This window comes from Phodopus roborovskii, unplaced genomic scaffold (genome assembly GCF_943737965.1).
Source record: "Phodopus roborovskii unplaced genomic scaffold, PHOROB, whole genome shotgun sequence".
Lineage (NCBI taxonomy): Eukaryota > Metazoa > Chordata > Mammalia > Rodentia > Cricetidae > Phodopus > Phodopus roborovskii.
This window is the reverse complement of record NW_026126651.1, coordinates 2,739,815-2,759,973: the sequence shown is the minus strand read 5'-3', so window position 1 is coordinate 2,759,973 and position 20,159 is coordinate 2,739,815. Positions and strand designations below refer to the sequence as shown.

The 20,159-nt window shown below is 56.1% G+C and overlaps 1 protein-coding gene across 2 annotated transcripts; it reads right to left on the bottom strand.

Moving 5' to 3' along the window:
* Window positions 1–1,413: 1,413 nt before the first annotated feature.
* Window positions 1,414–18,452, bottom strand: Odad1 (outer dynein arm docking complex subunit 1). 2 transcript variants are annotated; one of them, XM_051174343.1, is made up of 14 exons: window positions 18,372–18,452; window positions 17,666–17,765; window positions 17,153–17,342; window positions 12,430–12,552; window positions 12,131–12,244; window positions 9,942–10,009; window positions 8,817–9,004; window positions 7,414–7,548; window positions 6,410–6,492; window positions 6,141–6,309; window positions 2,650–2,813; window positions 2,478–2,575; window positions 2,160–2,238; window positions 1,414–2,086 (listed from the first exon to the last, which is right to left on the bottom strand). In XM_051174343.1, exons 1-14 carry the CDS (start codon window positions 18,439–18,441, stop codon window positions 1,586–1,588), a joined length of 2,082 nt encoding a protein of 693 aa, XP_051030300.1. In that variant the 5' UTR covers window positions 18,442–18,452; the 3' UTR covers window positions 1,414–1,585. The 2 variants fall into 2 exon arrangements, with proteins under 2 accessions (XP_051030300.1, XP_051030301.1); XM_051174344.1 differs by having other exon boundaries at window positions 17,728–17,765; window positions 18,372–18,424.
* Between the last annotated feature and the right edge of the window lie 1,707 nt (window positions 18,453–20,159).

Sequence of the window (20,159 nt, the reverse complement as noted above, 5' to 3'; positions counted from 1 at the left end):
CATGCTCAGCCTTCCACATCAGCATTAATCAAGACAGGACTGTCCTATAGAGGCGTTTCTCTACCAAGATCCCTCTTCCCAGAGATGTCTAGGTTTGGGCCTAGGTTTACAAAAGCAACCAGTACATTTGTCTTTTCTGATCATAATGTATTTGTAGACAATTTGGAAGCACAAGGGTTTGGATACTTCCTTTTGGTTTTGTTTTATTCTCATTTTATGAAATGTGGTCAAGAAATTAAAACTCAAGACACGGGAGGAGGGGGGGAGGAAGATAGGTGTCTCGTGTGGGTGAACTAGCAGCCCTAGGCCAGCCAAGCACCTGTGACACAGCACCTAACAATCATTTTATAAGGACATGCTTGCTGTAACCCATGGTGTCAGCTCACAGTCACCCGACACCGTTGCCTCTGGGCTTGTGAGGCAGAACACGGAGGGAGCCGCTGTGGGGCAAGGAGGCTCACAGAGCCTAGAAAGCACAAAGAGGAGAAATCGCTGGGTTCCCAGTGACTCTTTCCAAGGCACCCCCCAAATGATCTCACTTCCTTCCACCAGCCGCAGCTCTCCAAGGTACCAGCCTCTTCTAATACAGTCAAAGGCTGATAAGCAATCCTTCAACATGCAGGCCTCTGATATGCCAGGTCCAGACTACTGCTGGAGAACACCAACAGCCCTGTATTTCAGCTGGTAGGGTGCTTGCCTAGGGTGCATGAAGAGCTGGGTCAGATCCCAGCACTGCATACATACAGCAGACATGGTGGTGTCCATCTGTAACCCCAGCTCTTGGGAGGTGGAAGCAGAAATCATAGCTTCAATGCCATTTTCTGCTACATGTGGAGTTCAAAGCCAACCTGCACCATGTGAGATCCTCATACAAAATAAAATACAAAAAGTTCTTACAGTCTGGAGGCTTGGAAGTCCAAGATGCACATGTGACAAGAGCCTTCTGGCTGCCCCATGGCCCAGCAGGAGATACCGCCTGGGTGAGGAGACATTTCCCTAAGATCCCAGGCAAACCCCAGCCTCTGCCTCTGCCTCCATGCCCCCTGCATGCCCAGCCGCTCAGAGCTCTCCACACACCGGGATGCTTCTCTAAGAGCATCCGAACTGAAAATGTGCAGGCCTTTTCCCCGTGGCATGTGGATGTAGGGATGCTTGGATGCAGGCACAGGCAGATGCAGGAATGGGCTCGCAAATGTTCTTCCCTGAGCTGTAAACAGAGGGAGCCATCTCTGAACACAGTAGTAGGAACCAGGCTGAGCGAAGAGATGGGTTCCAACCTTTATTTCCTATGGTTACAGTTCTCACCTAGTCAATGGAGGGGAATCCAGTTAGGAGACAGGGACATCAGACACTGGGAAGCGTGGGAGAGAGATGAGGAGGAGGGCAGAGACGGGGAGTAAGGAGAGGAGGGGCTACAATGAGGCGAAGCCAAGACAGAGAACCTAACAATGCGTGAGCGGGAGATGGACAGAGATGGGGCAAACTCAAGAGGCCTGGGCGTAGAGGGACTGGAGAGTCTCTGAGGAAGAGGAAGGCGAAGATTAGAAAAGCTGCCAGGAGCTGCGGCAGAAAGGGACCTGCAGCCCTAGTTGTAAGCCCTCGAGTCCTTGCTGGTAGAGGAGCTGGGCCTGGAGGCAGGGAGAGCACTGGACGCCTGGCCGCTGCTGGAGCTAGGGCCTCTACTCAGCTCTGACGCCACACTCTGGCTCTGTGTGCCGCCTGCTAAGCTCTCGTGGCGGCTGGTCTCCAAGTAGCCAGTGGACCCCAGGTAGCTGCTGGAGCTGGAGTGCTTGAAGCCCCCTCGGGCCGCCCCAGAGCTCCGCCTGGATGCCACCCCACTGGCACTAGCAGAACCCAAGGTCACAGGGCCAGTGACAGAACCAGAGTCACCAAAGGTGACGTGGCTTATGGAGCCGGTGCCGCGGCCTCGGCTTGTCTTGTGGCTCAGAATGGATTCAGGGACTGTGCTGGTCCTCTTGGAGATCCCCAGGGTGGGGCCTGACAGGGAGATCTCAGTACTGGAGAAAGCCAAGCTCGGGCTGCTGTCCAGCTTCCTTGGGGACTCCTCCAGGTTCTTGAGCTCCACCTGGGGGTGGGCAACATTAGGGTCCCAACAGGCAGTAGAAGTCCTTATCCCAGCCCTGGGGGCCCACCCTTACCGCCTTCACCACTTGACTCAGCAGCTCCTCCTTGCTCATAGGGTAATCCTCTTTGACCACAAAAGCTGGGGAGTCCTCCCTCGGGTGGGAGAGAGGAAGAGAGTCCAGTTTCATAGCTCTGCCTCCCACACAGATCACAGTTGTCCCGTGCCTGTCCCTCCCCTTGGAGCCCCAGCAACCCATCTCCCCACGCTCCCAACGCCCTGCAAGCTCCCACTTCACCTTCTATGCCCCAGAAGGCCATACCCACACCACTCCCAAGCCCTCCATCCAATCCCTCTTGTCCGCCCCATGGAGCCGGTCCTTCCCAAGCCTCACAGGGTGTCAGGAGGCTGCAGTGGGGTGGTCTTCTTTGGAGGGTCCTCTTGGCTCTGGCCTAAGGCCAGCAGGGCAGCTTCAGCCAAAGGGGTATGGTTCTGAGAGAGTGAGAGCCTGGAGTTAGTGCAGGCCTAGCCCAGCTCAGCCCCATACCCAAGTCCCTGCCACCCACCTGGACCTCAAGGAAAGCTTGCACTATAAGGAGCTGCACCAGCCGCTTCTCGATGTTACTCAGGAAGAGGCCCATGTCCCTATCCCGCATGTAGGTCTTGACCCCAAGGAGATCCTTGATGACACTGCTGTCACACTGAGCCTTGTCGAAGAGAAGCTGGATATCTGGGAGCGGAGAGGAACATACTATCAGGTCACTCAGTACACAACCACAGCCTCTCTGGAAATGCAAGGTTCGAGGACCGACTGGGGCTGCCCGGCCCAGGCAGCCAGGCACAAGGCCCATTTAGCCTCAGAGCTCAAGAGGGTACAGGAGATCTGACAAGATGCTGCCTTGGTGGCACACCTTGACTGGAAACAAGTCTATTTCCCACCAACCCAGTAACGCCAGGGCTCAGCTCCCACGTGGAACACATGCGCCCCAGAAGACACCCCTCACCCCAGGCCCTCTGGTTAACAGACAGAAGTACAGCTGAACCCCGCCTCACACATGTGTGAGCCCTGAGCCTGTGGCTCCTGCAGTGACCCCACAGAAGCTGCATGCCATCTCTGGATAGTCTTCAAACATATACCTCGGTTTCTGTTTTGTGTTTGACTTCCTAAAGGGGTCTTGGCTACTCTGCTAATAACAGCAAACGACCAAAAATCACCTACCTGTCCCTCTGCAGAGAGAGGGACAGCTCTGCAACAGCCAGATTACTATAGGTGAAGTGTGTCCCTCTAGAGTCTCATGTTGGGAGTCGAAACTTTCCCAGTGCCCCAGAGTGGGATTTATTAGGAAGAGACAAAGCCATTTAGAGCACAGTAGCTCCTAACAAGAGGATAAGTAACATTATAAAACAGAGGAGGAAGGACACACACATACACACACACACACACACACACACACACACACGTACCTGTGCACACACATATAAACCCACACATAAAAATAAGTAAAGATGTGATGGCACGCCTTTAATCCCAACACTGGGGAGGCAGAGGCAGGCAGATCTCTGTGAGTTCGAGGCCAGCCTGGTCTACAGAGTGAGTTCCATGACAGGCTCCAAAGCTGCAGAGAAACCCTGTCTCGAGAAACCAAAAAAAAAAAAAAAAAAAAAAAAAAAGTGTGGACGTTCGGCTGGAGCCTGTGTGTGAACTTGACATAGTTATAAACGTCAGAGAGAAGGTGCGTGCTGAGCTCTGCTGCGAGCCACAGCAGAGCTCCTGCCACCCGCACCTGTTTGTCCTTGTCCCTCATCACCCTCAGAAAGAGGGAGGGGCGCATCTGGGTCAGCAGCAGGTGGCACTGGGCCCAGAGGCAGCGTGGCCAGTCTCCAGAAAGCTTGTTCAGCTGCTGTGAAGACAAGAAAGGGGACCAGGACCAGTAACGGCACCAGCTCCCCATCCGGAGGAGTAAGGAAAAACCCTCGCTGTGACTGACTTCCTCTGTGGCGGGGCCAGGCTCTGATATGGAAGCCAAACAAAGTTCTAGTAAAGAAAACAAGAGAATCCCTTTGCAACCTCAAATAGGTAAAAAACTTCTTATACCACAAAGCCACTAATTACAAAAGGGAGTTGAGTACATCTTATCAAGTGTAAAATAAATGCCACACAACAAAGCGGCAATCAATAACAGAATCAATAAAGAACCCTCATACCTCAGAACACAAAAACAATCTCACTCAATGCAATCTAACTCATGGCGGGGCTGGAGAGATGGCAGAGCAGCTGAGAGCACTGGCTGCTCTTGCAGAGGACCCGAGTTCAATTCCCAGCACCCACATGGTGGTTCACACCATCTGTAACTCCAGTTCCAGGAGATTCAATGCCACATTCAGTGCATGTGGTGTACATATATAATACATGTAGGCAAAACATTGTCACAAAAAATACATAAATCTAATCTTAAAAATGTTTAACGACTTAAGTAAATAAATAAAAAAAATATGGGCTGGCAAGGTGGGTCAGTAGGTGAAGGCCTTTGCTGTCAAGCTGACAACTGGGTTTGATCCAAGGCCCTATGTGGTAGCAGGTTGTCCTCCAACCCACACTTACATGCCATGGCACACTCACACACACAAATGGCACACATACACACAAATGGCACACTCACGCGCACTCACACACAAATGGCACACTCACGCGCACTCACACACAAATGGCACACTCATGCACACTCACACACACTCGTGCACACTCATGCACACTCACACACACAAATGGAACACTCATGAGCACTCACACACACAGATGGCACGCTCACACACACTCACACACACTCACACACAAATAGCACACTCATGCACACTCACACACATAAATGGCACGCTCACGCACACTCACACACACAAATGGCACACTCACGCGCACTCACACACAAATGACACACTCGTGCACACTCACACACAGGTGGCACACTCACGCGCACTCACACACGGCACGTTCACACACACACACAAATGGCACACTCATGCACACTCACACAGACACAAATAGCACACTCACACACTCACATACACTCACTCACACACATAAATTTTAACATTATAAATGCACAAGCTCAAGCAGGAATTCACAGAGATGGCCATAGGGTGACACTCTTATAAACACTGATGACTTAGGGATCAAAGTAGGTGCCACAGATACAGCAGAATGTCGGGTGCGATGCTGGGGGGCGTTTGTGACGGGTGTGCACACAGAGGCACACGAGGAGGCATTGCCACGGTGACCCATACTTTCTTTTTCTTTTTTGGTTTTTCGAGACAGGGTTTCTCTGTGTAACAACCCTAGCTGTCTTGGAACTTGCTTTGTAGCCCAGGTTGGTCTACATAGTGACTTCCAGAACATTCAGAGCTTCATAATAGAGAGAGAGACCCTACCTCAAAAAAGAAAGGAAAGAAGAGAGAAAGAAGAAAATGAAGCTGGGCAGTGGTGGCGCACGCCTTTAATTCCAGCACTTGGAAGGCAGAGGCAGGCGGATCTCTGTGAGTTCAAAGCCAGCCTGGTCTACACAGCAAGTTCCAGGACAAGCTCCAAAGCTACACAGGGAAAACCTGTCTCAAAAATAAATAAATAAATAAATAAATAAATAAATAAAAAGAAGAAGAAGAAAGGAAGGAAATGAGAAATTGCTCTGAAGGACTATTCAGCATTTTCCAATAAATATAAAAAGTACCCTGGCCTATGATCCAACAATCACACACCTGGACATTCATAAACAGACAGGTATATGAGAGAATGGATGGACAGACAGATGCACCCCAGATGGGCTGGCAAAAGGTATGAGATGGACAGAGACGCAAAGGCAGAACTTGCTGGCCTTGAAATGCCTGCTGGCAGCCAGCTCCCCACAGGCACATTGCACCCTTCCCAATGAAGAAGCTGGGGCATGGGAGGGTGGAAGGAGAGGGAACTGGGATCGCTATGGAAAGCCAGAAAAAAACATTCAATAAATAAAAATAACAACAAAAAGAAGAAGCTGGGCTGAGACAGGAACCCTTGGGCACTTACCAGCCTTGAGCTTTTCCAGCTGAGCTTGGAGAGCCAGCAAGTGCACCTCCAGCTGCTGGGACTCCGAGCGCACCTTGTCCACATCCTGCTGCAACACCCTGCACTGCTGCTGTTGCTGCAGGTGCTGGCTGTCCTGACTGGCATGCTCACTGACTAAGGCTTCCTGCATCTGCAGGGACACGGGGCAGGCGCGGGGCAGGCTCTAGCCCTGGGGAGGGGATGTGGAGTCTGGGAGGCAGGGAGGATGCAGGAGGACGGGCATGGCTCACCTCTTTAATCTCCTCCTGAAGGTGATGCAGCTCCGAGTTCTGCTCGTTGATGAAGTTAAACTCAGCAAAGTTGCGCTCCTCCACTGGGGGCGTGCGGGGGGGGGGGTCCAGAGGGATGGAGTTAGAAACAGCAGGATGGCTAAGGGCTAAGAGATGACAGAAACAAAGGCAGGAAAACAGAACCGAGCACACACACACACAAGGATGCAGAAAGCAGCGCATAGCAAGAGGCAGTGACAGCCACAGAGGGATACCAACACACTGACGGTAAAAGGAGATTCTGGAAGGACACACACACACCCGGAACAATCCATGGGGGGGGACAGAGACAGAGAGAGACAGAGAGACAGAGAGACAGAGGAGAGACAGAGGAGAGAGACAGAGAGACAGAGGAGAGAGAGAAAGAGAGGAGAGAGACAGAGAGATAGAGGGAGACAGAGAGACAGAGGAGAGAGCAAGAGAGATAGAGGGAGACAGAGAGACAGAGGAGAGAGAGAGACAGAGAGAGACAGAGAGACAGAGAGACAGAGGAGAGAGAGAGACAGAGGAGAGAGAAAGAGAGATAGAGGGAGACAGAGAGACAGAGGAGAGAGAGAGAGATAGAGGGAGACAGAGAGACAGAGGAGAGAGAAAGAGAGACAGAGAGAGAAAGAGAGACAGACAGAGATAGAGGGAGACAGAGAGACAGAGGAGAGAGACAGAGAGACAGACAGAGATAGAGGGAGACAGAGTGACAGAGGAGAGAGACAGAGAGACAGACAGAGATAGAGGGAGACAGAGAGACAGAGGAGAGAGACAGAGAGACAGACAGAGATAGAGGGAGACAGAGAGACAGAGGAGAGAGACAGAGAGACAGACAGAGAGAGCGCGCTGAGGGACAGCTGCGGAGACGTGTGAAGTAAGAAGCAGAGAAGACCCAAGGCCGGGCCGAGGGGGAGCATGGGGAGGGACCCCAGACACCGGCGGCGCTGCAGCCCCGCCCCGTCCGCCCTCTGCCCACTCACGCTCCAGGTATTTCTCCACCAACTGGTCAGGGTCGCTCTCGCCGGTCAGCTGAGCCAACTTGTTCATAGTGTCCTCGAAACGCAGCACGAGCTTCTCTTGGGAGGTCTTTCGGAGTCCTTCTGCCACCTCCCAGGCTGCGGTAACACCGGGCTTTCGAGGGTTCCAGGATCCAGGACAACCCCAGTCTGCCCAGCAGGCTCCGCCCACTCAGCGGCCCCACCAGCCTCTCCCGCACGGCTGGGCCCCTCTCTCCTTTGCCCCATCTTCTACCAATGGGCCCCGCCCTCTCCGAGGGGCGGGAGGGGGTGGGGGGTGAGGGGTGAGGGGTGGGGGGTGAGGGGGGTGGGGGTGAGGGGGCGGGGATGAGGGGGTGAGGGGTGAGGGGGTGGGGGGTGAGGGGGTGGGAGGTGAGGGGGTGGGGGTGAGGGGTGAGGGGCGGGGGGTGAGGGGGTGGGGGGTGAGGGGTTAGGGGCGGGGGGGTGAGGGGCGGGGGATGAGGGGGTGGGGGGTGAGGGGTGAGGGGCGGGGGTGAGGGGCGGGGGATAAGGGGGGGGGGGTGAGGGGTGAGGGGCGGGGGGTGAGGGGGCGGGGGATGAGGGGGTGAGGGGCGGGGGAGGTGAGGGGGTGAGGGGTGGGGGGTGAGGGGCGGGGGTGAGGGGATGGGGGGTGGGGGGTGAGGGGTGAGGGGTGGGGGGGTGAGGGGGCGGGGGATGAGGGGCGGGGAGGTGAGGGGGTGAGGGGTGGGGGGTGGGGGTGAGGGGGCGGGGGGAGGTGAGGGGGTGAGGGGTGGGGGGTGAGGGGGCGGGGGTGAGGGGATGGGGGGTGGGGGGTGAGGGGGTGGGGGGTGAGGGGGTGGGGGTGAGGGGGTGGGGGGTGAGGGGCGGGGAGGTGAGGGGGTGAGGGGTGGGGGGGGTGGGGGTGAGGGGTGAGGGGTGGGGGTGAGGGGGTGGGGGGTGAGGGGGTGGGGGGTGAGGGGCGGGGAGGTGAGGGGGTGAGGGGGTGGGGGGTGGGGGTGAGGGGCGGGGGGAGGGGATGGGGGTGGGGGGTGAGGGGTGAGGGGTGGGGGGTGAGGGGCGGGGGTGAGGGGATGGGGGGTGAGGGGCGGGGGATGAGGGGGCGGGGGGTGAGGGGCGGGGGTGAGGGGATGGGGGGTGAGGGGTGGGGGGTGAGGGGGTGGGGGGTGAGGGGGGTGAGGGGTGGGGGGTGAGGGGTGAGGGGTGGGAGGTGAGGGGGTGGGGGGTGAGGGGCGGGGGGGAGGTGAGGGGGTGAGGGATGGGGGGTGGGGGGTGAGGGGTGAGGGGTGGGGGGTGAGGGGGTGAGGGGTGAGGGGCGGGGGGTGAGGGGCGGGGGATGAGGGGCGGGGGGTGAGGGGCGGGGGGTGAGGGTCCAGCACGGGCCTCACCTCGCTGCTCTTGCTTCTGCACAATGTCCGGATCCGGCTGCCGGTCATGGTTCTTGAGCTTGAGGAATCGGTGCAGCTGCTCCAGATGCGATATTTGTCGCTGCAGGATCTGTGCCTCTGTCTCATTCTGAGACACCTCCTTCTCCGCACGCTCCCGCAGCATGCCCATCTTCGTCTTGGCCTCTTCCCTGGGGAGGTGGGGCATGTCAGTAAAAACAGAAGATAGGCGGGTGAGTGAACGTGTGTGTGTGTGTGTGTGTGTGTGTGTGTGTCAGCCTGGGGCCCGGGGGAGGGCCAGTGCCAGCTGCCTTCACGAGGGTGCCCACAAAAGGCGGAGGATGTTCTAGGCTGGAAGGGCCGGGTCAGGATGGGGCTAGGTATGACAAGCCTGGTGGACACACAGGACACAGAAACCGACTCAGAGGCCAGGGATCATGTGTCCAGTTACTCACACAGGCAGAGGACGTGGTCAGAACCTGCGGGAGATTATTCCCAGACTCGGAGGGGGCAGCCTGGGTAACGCCGGAGTCTGGATGCTCTGTAGCTAGAAATGGGCACGGCTGGGCAGGCAGGTCTTTCCCACAGTCCAGCACACCCTCCTTAAGGCAGGAGGACCCTTGCCTAATATGGACCTAAAGCTTTGCTGTCATAAATGGCAGAGTCCCTGCCCTGACCCACCCAGCTTTGATTTCATCCCTGTCACTGTTGGGGTGCCCCTCCCAGAGCCTCCCCTGACAATAGCAAGCCCCAGCCCCAAGGGACCTCTTGGCTGGTCAAGCCACACATCCCCAGGACAGAAATCAGCGTGCCCCTGTGCTCCACTAGACTGTCTACTACAGCGAGAGACAAGACCCAGGCATAGGAGGACATCTAGGCAGAAGGTCAGAGGTCACAAGCCGGCCAAGGTGCGGAGAAGGCTGACTGTCTACTCCCACAGCTACCCTGCGTATGTCTTCAGGCCTGGAGCCGGCACAGATGGAATTCCCTATTTACACATCCCCAGGGAACACGGTCTGGCAGAAGAGTCGGGGACATCTTTTGGGTTCTGCCCATCTTTGTGAATTTCCAACCTTCCTGCCCCCCACCCCCACTGTAACTGCTACCCAAGTGCCCCGGGGGGCTTACCTGGCGGTGTAAGCAGAGGTGGAGGATGTGCTGAGCGCTCCCACCATCTCCCGAAGCAGGTGGATCTCCTACAGGGGCACAGTGAGCTGCCTTCCTCCAGCCTTCCCACCCAGAAGGGGCAGTCCCAGGCCTCCACCACAGACCCACCTATGAGGGGCTGCCGAGGGAAGGAAGGGGTTTTTGTCTTTGTTTGTGGTGGGAGGTTTTGTTCTGTTTTTTGAGATAGGGTCTCATTGTGTATCTCGGGCTGTCCTGAACCTATACAGACCAAACTGTCCTTGAGTCAGAACGGGGCTTGCGAGGAGAGCCAGGGGGGTAAGGGACGGGTGACTGGGGCTCACTTGGGGACTGCTCACCCAGAAGAACCACCCAACGTGCCCTCAGTCTGGAAACCTGCTGGGATGTTATTACTATACTGGGATTCGGTGGGGTGTATCCACCAAGAGTCTTGGGATGGGAGCTTGGTCCCCGGATGGCCATACTGGGAAGTACTTAGACTTTTAAACGGTAGGGCCTACTGTAAGCTTGCTAAAGGCACTGACCACAGAAGACACTGAGGCTCTTCCAGGTCCAACCCCCCCCCCACTTCTCCCTTGAGTTGACACCCTCACGCCTGGGTCTACCCATTATACCGTCTGTCATGTTGTGGTGGGACAAGGCCCTAGACACATCAGCCTGTGCCGTTCGGATTCTTCACCTTCCACACCGTGAGCTAAGTGAATCTCTGCTCTCTAATGTTCCCGTCAAACTACTTTGCTATGGTGACAGACTAATGCATGCTGCGACCCTTCGGTTCTGTTTTCTAGATCCGTGGACGTAGCCATGTGTCCTCAGTAAAAAGGAACAGCAGAAGCATTACACATCCATCTACAGACCCAGAGCAGCAAACACATGTGCATATAGGTGCAAACACACACACACACACACACACGCACGCACACACGCACACACGCACACATGCACCTTTTCAAAAAGAAACCAGGCCTACCAGAAACTAATGCAGGACCACCAGATATGAGACAGGGGAGGGGCTGTACGGATGTTTCCTGGGATGGCTTTTGGAGTTCTGGCTTGGTTTCATGGGGCTGGGGATCTCGGCAAGGGCTTGGGCTTGAGCTACAGAGCCACACTCCAGTGCTTTTTATTTTGACACAGGGTATAGATCTACGGCCCAGGCTGCCTCGCTGCCTCTGGTCCGGAGTGACGAGAAGACGGGTACGTGACACCGAGCCAGCCCTTCGGGGACTGCTTGTGTGTGTTAGTGTTTTACAGATTTATAAGACAAATTAAGTCAACAAAGACAGGAGACGACAATAAAAGGGAACAAGGTGGGCTGCTCCCTGGGCGGCAGAGCTCAACCACCAAAAACCACAGCAGGAAAACTGATTACAGACACAAGTAAATGAACCTAACTGTGTTTCAGATGAAAAGCAGAGCCATGCCGAAGACCGGGAAGCAAGAACTGGCCAGGGGGACTCTCAACGGGGTCTTCTCCAGACTGACAGCAAGGGCGGACCACCCAACAGGGCGGGGTTTGCCGACAGTGTGCTGACAGTCTGGTGCGTCCTGAGGACATAAGCTATTCAGAGGAAGGGGAGGAGGGGGCAAGGAAAACCCCAGGGCACAGCCACAGTGGGGTCACTTGGACCTAAACCTTGATTTTTCCAACGCCGCCTCACCATTAGGAGAAAAACACAAAACATCACCAAAACAAACAAACAAACAAACAAACCCAAGACTTTAAGAGATGGCTCAAGGATTGAGCAGCTTGCGAGCACCTGCATCTCCAGCTCCAGAGGACCTGGGCACATAAGTACAAACCCACAAAAAGACACCAAGCACGTAACTAGATGTTAAAAACATTTAAGAGAAAGGAAACGGGAACTTGTTGGAGAAATAGCAAAATGCGGGGCTAGGGCAGAAAGAGTAAGCAGACCACTGCACTTCCTCTGCCGGAAAACAAGAGCCCCTCACAAAAGGGACAGGAGCAGCGCAGGGAGGGGCCAGGGGAGACGCGCCCGCCCCAGGACATAATTCAGAGCGAAGCTGCTGTCCCTGCGTGGCTGTGAGATGAGGTGGCATGTGCCCTCCCCCCTCTCGCCCTGCACTGAGGCGGCCCTGGGCCCTAGGAGCTCTGCCTGTGGCACAGAGCTGGAGAAGGGTGGCAGGGCCAGGACGCCTTTTCCCACCTTCTTCAGCTTGCGGTCCATGTTCAGATACCGAGCCCTCTCAATGCGTAGCAAGTCCAGCTCCTCCCGGAGGGCTGCGTTCCTCACCAGCTGGACGTCAAACTGACACGTGACCTGCGGTGGGTTCGAGCACTTATGCGGTTCAGTACCTGTCGGAGGTGGGGACCACCCCATCCCCTCCATGGGAGCCTGAAACCCACCCACGCCGGGGTCCTTTGTTCTCCTAACGGGAGCCCACAGTGTCCATCCTCCTGACAGATGTCAGAGCCCCAGCCACCCTGGAGAACCCAGGCACACACCCTGTCCAGCTGGTCTTCTAGGATCTTGATTCTTCTCTGTACCTTCACCTTCTGATCCAAGATGACAGAAGGGTTTGAAGCTTCCTTATTCTGTGTGAGGATATGGCTCTCCCACTCCTGGATCTGGAGACAAGCAGCACCTGTCACATGCCTGGACAGAGACATCAGTATCTGCCATCCCTGCAGTCACCGGACCCAAGCCTGGGCAGCCATGGGGACTGTGGCCCAAGATGAGCCAGCTCTACCGCTCCAGGTGCTGTTCTTATTTTTTATTTAGTTCAGTTATGGTTTTTTGAGACAGGCTGCCCTGGAACTCACTATCAAGACCAGGCTGGCCTTGAACTCAGATTCGCCTGCTTCTGCCTCTCCTGGTGTTTTTGAAGACGTATAGAAGCATAAGGGTTTCGTCCCTGCTGTCATGGTCCCCAGAAAGAAAAGGATGCTGGAAGTCTACGGCAGCGGGTGCTGAGGTTGCCCAGGCCCCACAGAGTCTCCAGCCAGCCCCCACATGACGGGCGTTTCTGTACACATGCTAGTGAGGGGTTGTTACTCAGCAGAGTGTAGACTGAGTCGGCCACTTAACGCTGTGCTTCCCAGTTACTGTCATAGGCCAGTGTCCCCAGAAATGCCTATCAAACATCCTGACCCCCGGTACCTCAGAGTGTGAGACCAGGACAGCCAGAGCTACGCAGTGAGACCCTGAGGAGCCAGGGGATCGGCTCCTGCTGAGCCCTGGCAGAAACAACCCAGCCAGTACCTTGCTCTGGAACTGAGTGATGTCTGGAACTGAGAATCAGTTTCAAGTGGTCCACCCCATGAGGAGACCTTGTTGCAGTAGCCTTGGCAAACACACATGCGCCCACATGCCAACTCCAGGGTCTCCCATGGACATGTGACATGTGCCGGGAGGACACATGGGCATAGGTCATACCCACATGATGTGGGCCTAACAGACATGCCTAGTGGCCTGAGGATTTACCACAAGGTGGCAGTGTTTGCCTTCCAGCAAGGTGACATTCTCTTGAACCGGCTTTCAGTGGTTGCTATGACAAAAATCAAACCAAACACAAACCCAAAAATGTTACCATTGGGGGAAACTGAGCAAAACATACAGGGGGAAATCTCTTCACCATTCTTAAAACATCAAGTGAGTCTACGACCACCCCAGTTAAACTTCCAATCACAACCCTGGACTCGGGTGGTGCACAGCTTTCAGGCCAGCATGGGAGGTGGAGGCTGCTGGGTCTCTGTGAGGACAGCTGGGTCTACACAATGAAAAACAGCCAGGTGGTGGTGACCCAAACCTTTAATCTCAAGGTCAAATCAGTCAAGGTCAGCCTGGTCTACAGAGTGAGTTCCGGGACAGCGGCTACACAGGGAAACCCTGTCTTAGAAAAGAAAATGCTTTTTCAATAATACTTTTTGTTAATTTTGAATTCTGCGAGTTGCGCTGTGTGCAGAAGCGAAGCGGAGGCTGAGGGCCCTGGGTGCCAGCTGACCAGCAAGCCAGCTCCGAACCCAAAGGAGGGACAGAGCAAAGGCACACGCCCACATGCTGAGTTTCAAGGGTAAAGTAGAGCCGGAGAACCGCTCAGCAGTTAGGTGCACTTGCTGCTCTTGCAGAGGACCGGGGTCCAGTTCCCAGCACACACATGATTTGATACACAACGACCTGTAACTCCCGCTCTGGGGAACTCTGATGCCTCTTCTGGCCTCCACGGGTACACATGCACATACTTCACACACACACACACACACACACACACACACACACACACACACACAATAATAAAGACATTTTAAAAGGAATTAAATATGGACATTTTCCAATCTAAGCATACTATTTTTACAAATGGCTCCTGACTTCTCATGACAGAATCAGTGGGCTGCTTGTCCTGTGCTGGCTAAAACATGAGTGTCAGCCAGCAGCACTGGGGTCACTGGGACAATGCAAACCCACAGGTCTGCTCCCTTGCTTTAGATGCCTGGAGAAGGCGCTAGGTAGGGATGGCGCAGTGCCAGCCTCACAACAAACCCGTCCACACGGAGCCACAGCCAGCGACGGAAAGACGGGCTCCCATTCCTCTTCCAGGACACATCCCCAGGAACCCAAGGGCTTCCCATGAAGCCCTATCTTTTTTTAAACTTTATTGATCCCTTGTGAAATCATGTCATGCACCCCAAACCCTCCTCATCTCCCCATCCCTGTGTATCCGCCCTCTGCCTTGAAACCTAAAAGTAGTAAAAAAATTTAAATTCAAATTAGAGAAAAAAATCTCACGGTGGAAGCAGCAGTGTGTGCTATGCTTCGAACGGTCTGCCCTTTTGTACAAACACCCTCACTCGCAAATGGTCACTGCAAGGGGCCATCGGTCTGTTCCGGGTCTCTGGCTGCCGCTGCGCTAATGATACAGAATCACACTGGGACTCCTTCACATATGCTGTTGTTGTCCTGGGGACCCTGCAGCTTTGGTTCTGCAGGGCCACGGGCTTCACTCACTCCAGTGGGTGTGTGTGCATGCGTGTGTGTGTGTGCATGCGTGTGTGTGTGTGTGCGCGCGTGTGTGTGCGTGTGTGTGTGCACGCTCGCGTGCGTGTGGGTGTGTGTGAAACTCAAAGCCATGGATCTGGACCTGGGGGTAGCTGAGTTGGCCAACCAGCTTCATCTCCTCTGCCTGCACCACCACGGTCAGTGGTCAGCTCTGCTTTGCTGAGTGAGGGGCGGGGCCAGCGCATCTGGGTCCTTCAGGGTCAGCCCTCCCCCACTGCACACATGAGGTACAGGGCGAGTTCTCCTGCTCACACCCTCGGGGCCAGCTCACCTGTGCCCACACCACCAGGACCAGCTCTATTGTGCTCCCATGCAAGGTTCCGGGCCTACTCTCCTGAGTACTGCATCCGGTGAGGGGTGGGGAAGCCCCTCTCTTTGGTCTCTGGAAACTGTCCTTTGGGGATTCTCTCCATATTTAAACTGTATCGGTATCATACTGATGTCACAGTTCGTGGGTCAGTAGGTTCAGGATCTCCCAAAGCTGCAACCCAAACATCAGCCAAACCCCTTGAGTTCATCAAATAACTACTGGCAGATGTCTCAGTTAAGATTTCTATTGCTATGCTAAAACACCATGAACAAAAAGCAACTTGGGGAAGAAAGGGTTTATTCTAGCTTACACATGCTGAACACAGTCAGCCAGGGAAGGAAGCTGACTTTTCTCTGCCTGGTTTCTAATAGCCCCAGGAACACCTTAGGGAGGCATTTTCTCAATTAAGATCCCGTCTTCCCAAATAAGTCTAGCTTGTGACAAGGTGACATAAAACTAGTCAGCACAGCAACTCACCGCTGAGAAGGCGGCCCCTCTGCCTCCCACCATCTGGCTCCCTACGGCACAGCGTGGCAGCTCTTAGTGCTGGTGGGTGACTTCCCTTGACTGGTAGCTGTCACCCTGCCACAGGCTGTGGGCTTGCAGTCCACACTGGGTGTGACTCAGCTGGGCCACTTTCAGACCCTTCACCAAAACAGGACAGGAACGTTAGACAACCTGCCAGGCTGCTAAACAAGGCTTTGAGCTCTCAGGGCTATTTCTCACCATGGCTCTGACTTCCGGAGGGTTATCTCAGAATTAAAAAACAAATAAAGCAGAAAACCTTACTGACGGAGCTGGAGAGATGACTCAGAGGTTGAGAGCACTGGCTGCTCTGTCTTCCAGAGGACCCAGGTTCAATTCCCAGCACCCACATGGCAGCTCACACCTGTCTGTAACTCCAGTTCCAGGGCATCCAACGCCCTTCACACAGACATACATGCAGGCAAAACACCGGTGAATGTGAAACAAAAATAAATTTTAACCTCGAGAAATGAAGAGCTCCAAGACAAAAAAAAAAAAAAAAAAAAATAGGACCCACTAGTTTAAAAACTTCTTCCCAGAAGCTAGAAAGATGTCTCAGAGGTTAAGAGCACTGACTGCCCTTCCAGAGGTCCTGAGTTCAATTCCCAGCAACCACATGGTGGCTCACAGCCATCTAAAATAAGATCTGATACCCTCTTCTAGTGTGCAGGCATACATGCAGTTAGAATACTGTATCCATAATAAATAATTTGAAAAATTGCTTCCCAGGGCCCAGAGTGGTAGCCCACACCTTTAATACCAACACTCAGAAGACAGGGTCAGGCAGATCTCTATAAGTTCAAGGCTACCTGGTTTACAAAATGAGTTACAAGACAGCCAAGGTAACATGTAAGCGCTGTCTCAAAAAGAAAATGCCAGGTGTGCTGGCACTGGCCTTTAATCCCAGCACTCAAAGGCAGAGGCAAGAAGATCTCTCAGTTCAAGGCCAGTCTGTTCTACACAGTGAAATCCAGGACAGCCAGGGCCATACAGAGAAACCCAATCTTAAAAAAACAAAAACCCACACTTCCCAAAGTTAGAAAGCAGTCTTTTCCCAATGGTTAAAGGTATTAAAAGTTGCTTTTTCCAGCTAAAATTTAGAGTTTGGGAGATAATTTATTATGTTTGGTACAGTGCAGGGGTGTGATTCTCCAGTAACCCCAGAGTGGTCTGGGGACTTCCAGCAACCTTCCTGCCTCAGTCTCCTGAGTACTGGTTTTACAGAAGTAAAAACCATCCTTAGCTCCAGATGGAGGCTTTTGGTGGCGCCATCTTTCGGATAAGGTCGCCCTCCGCAGCTCACAGCAGTTACTGCAAGTCCTGATGGGATGACCCACCTGCTTGTCCAGTGCCCGGGTCTGCTCCTGCAATGCCTCAGTTTCCACCTGCACCTGGGCCCTGCATTTGAGTAGCCGGTCCATGTCCTCCAAACGCTTGGTGTCTCTCAGTCTCTTGACCTGGCTCTGTGCCACGCCGATCTGCATCTGGAGCTTGGCTCGCAACACCTCCAGCTGCCGAATCTCCTCGCTGTGGATGAGTAGCAGGAAGGAGGGTCCACACCAGCAAGCCGCAAGCCGGCAGCGCTCAACACAACGACCAGCTCCTGCCTGCTGCCCCTCTCTGAACCCCAACCCTCACCCCACCTTGTGCGTCTTCCGACCCCGTACTTCTCCCGAACCCCTTCCCTCATCTGATCCCGCCCCCTTTACCCAGCACCTGAATCTCCCTGTACCTCCTCCAGCCCCTGCCCCGATCGGTCCCTTTCATCAATACTCCCGGCCCTGCTCCTCTCCTGCCCCGGCACTTCCCCTACCTACCGCTCTTCCCTCCTTCCCTTCTCCCCAGCTCACAGTTGCTTGCTGATGCGCTGGTGAACCTCCTTGCTGTAGGCCCGCCGCTCACCCTCCATCACCTTGCATTGTCTTTGCAGGCGGCTGAGCTCCCAATCCACTGTGGGCGAGACCGGGCAAAGTCACTTCCAGAACCTAGGAATCAACTGAGAACTGACCCAAACCAGTGCCCACAGGCCCACAGTAGAGAAAGCCTACCCTCCTACCCTAGCCATGTACTGCTTATGCTGGTCTCTCTTCCTTGGGCTTTTTTATTTTATTTGGAGACAGGGTTTTTTACTATGTAGCTCTGGTTGAAATGAAACTCAAACGGCCTCTGCCTCCCCAGCTCTGGGATGAAAGGTGTGTGCCACCACGCCGCCGTCGCTTTTTCTTTTTCTGATTTAAATAACATGAATGTAGTGTAAGGAGGGGCCAGAGGTTCTCTTTTGCACGTGGAAGGCTGTCAGGCTTGGTGCCCAGAGCCTTACTCTCTGAACCATGTCACCGTGCTCCCCTGAATATTTCTGCATGTCCTGGGCCCCGCTCAACCCTCTCCTGAAGTCTGAAATCTTCCCGGCCACCCCACGGCCTGGCTCGGCTCCTCCATATCAGGACCCCCCTCTGTTCGGGTTCGAATCTGCCCCAGGGAAAGAGCGCTCCGGGCTCTGGAACTTGGAGAAGCTGCGAACAGGAACTGCGGAGGAGAGGTGGAATCATGAATTACCCGGTCCCTCCAGGAAGACATCGCTTCCTTCTTCGGAGCGGGCGCTCCTGGCCGACATGCCCAAACGCATCGTGGCCTCCGAGACCGCGCTCCTGCAGGGGACACCAGGGCACGCAAGTCAGAGCGGGGCGACCAGCAGCTCTGCCGCCTCTCCCGGCCTCCACCCGCAGGGGCTCCGGGCCGTCGCTCACCCCAGACACACTCCGGCTGCTGCCGCGCCTTGGCTCCGACTCTCCGCGCCTCCCTCCGAGCCCCGGATACTGTCCTAGCTGCTCCACGCTCACTGTTGTGGTCTGGTTACTGAGGAGACAGGGAGCCAATGAAGCCGAGGACAGCCGCGGCGGAGGGCTGGGGAGGGCAGGGCACACCAGCGGAAGGCTCGGTGGACCCGGGTGCTGGACAGGGGACGCCCGCTGAGGCCCGCTGAGGCCCTGGCAGGAGCCGGGCTGAGAAGATCCTGGAACAGTGGTTCTCAAGGCGAGGGCCGCGACCCCGCGCCACCCTGCAGATAGCCTGCAGATCAGGTCTCTACATTAGGACCCGTGAGAGCAGCAGGACTACGGTTAGGGAGTGGCTAGGAAACTCAAGTGTGGTTGGGGTCACTAGGAAGGTTGAGAACGGAGGGGCCAGGAGCCTGCAAGCAGCTGAGGCCGGGAGAGACGGAGGGGAAGAGCCAGGGGTGAAGGCCGGCGTCTGGGAGGCCTGGGAAAGGCGACTAGGGGCGCGGGTGTGCAGCGCGGCCCACAGCAGCCAGGGCGAGAATGGCAAACGGGCGGGGCTTGGGTGCTGTCGGGGCGGGGCTTCGCTACTTCCAGGGGCGGGACTGCAGGCAGAGGGGAGGGGCCTGGGCCAGGGAGGGCGGAGCTATGGGAGGCGCTCTGGGCCTTAGGGGCGGGGACTAGGAGGGAGGGGCGGGGACTGGGAGGAGAGGGCGGGGACCGGGACCGGGAGGAGGAGGGCGAGGACCGGGATGAAGAGGGGACCGGGAGGAAGAGGAGGGGACCGGGATGAGGGCGGGGACCGGGACCGGGAGGAGCAGGGGACCGGGATGAGGAGGAGACCGGGACCGGGGGAAGGAGGAGGGGACCGGGAGGAGGAGGAGGGGGCCGGGAGGAGGAGGGAGGGGACCGGGATGAGGAGGAGGGACCGGGGGGAAGGAGGAGGGGACCGGGAGGAGGAGGGAGGGGACCGGGATGAGGAGGAGGAGGAACCGGGAGGAGGAGGAGGGGACCGGGAGGAGGGAGGAGAGGACCGGGAGGAGGAGGAGGGGACCGGGAGGAGGAGGAGGGGACCGGGATGAGGAGGAGGGGGCCGGGAGGGAGGAGGAGGGGACCGGGATGAGGAGGAGGGGGCCGGGAGGAGGAGGAGGGGGCCGGGAGGGAGGAGGAGGGGGCCGGGAGGAGGAGGAGGGGACCGGGATGAGGAGGAGGGGGCCGGGAGGAGGAGGAGGGGGCCGGGAGGAGGAGGAGGGGACCGGGATGAGGAGGAGGGGCCGGGAGGAGGAGGAGGGGACCGGGAGGAGGAGGAGGGGGCCGGGAGGAGGAGGAGGGGGCCGGGAGGAGGAGGAGGGGGCCGGGAGGGAGGAGGAGGGGCCGGGATGAGGAGGAGGAGGAACCGGGAGGAGGAGGAGGGGCCGGGATGAGGAGGAGACCGGGACCGGGAGGAGGAGGAGGGTCCGGGAGGAGGAGGAGGAGGGCGGGGACCGGGAGGAGGAGGGGCCGGGAGGAGGAGGAGGGACCGGGAGGAGGAGGAGGGGGCCGGGAGGAGGGCGGGGACCGGGAGGAGGAG

Bases quoted from the DNA above. Each gene is read 5' to 3' on its own strand.
- Odad1 (XM_051174343.1), bottom strand. From the start codon at position 18,441: ATGCGTTTGGGCATGTCGGCCAGGAGCGCCCGCTCCGAAGAAGGAAGC. The intron at 6,310-6,409 runs GTGAGCCATGCC...GTGTCCCTGCAG, and splicing joins TTCAGGAGGAGATTAAAGAG to ATGCAGGAAGCCTTAGTCAG. The intron at 2,239-2,477 runs GTGAGGCTTGGG...CTCCCACCCGAG, and splicing joins CTGCAGCCTCCTGACACCCT to GGAGGACTCCCCAGCTTTTG.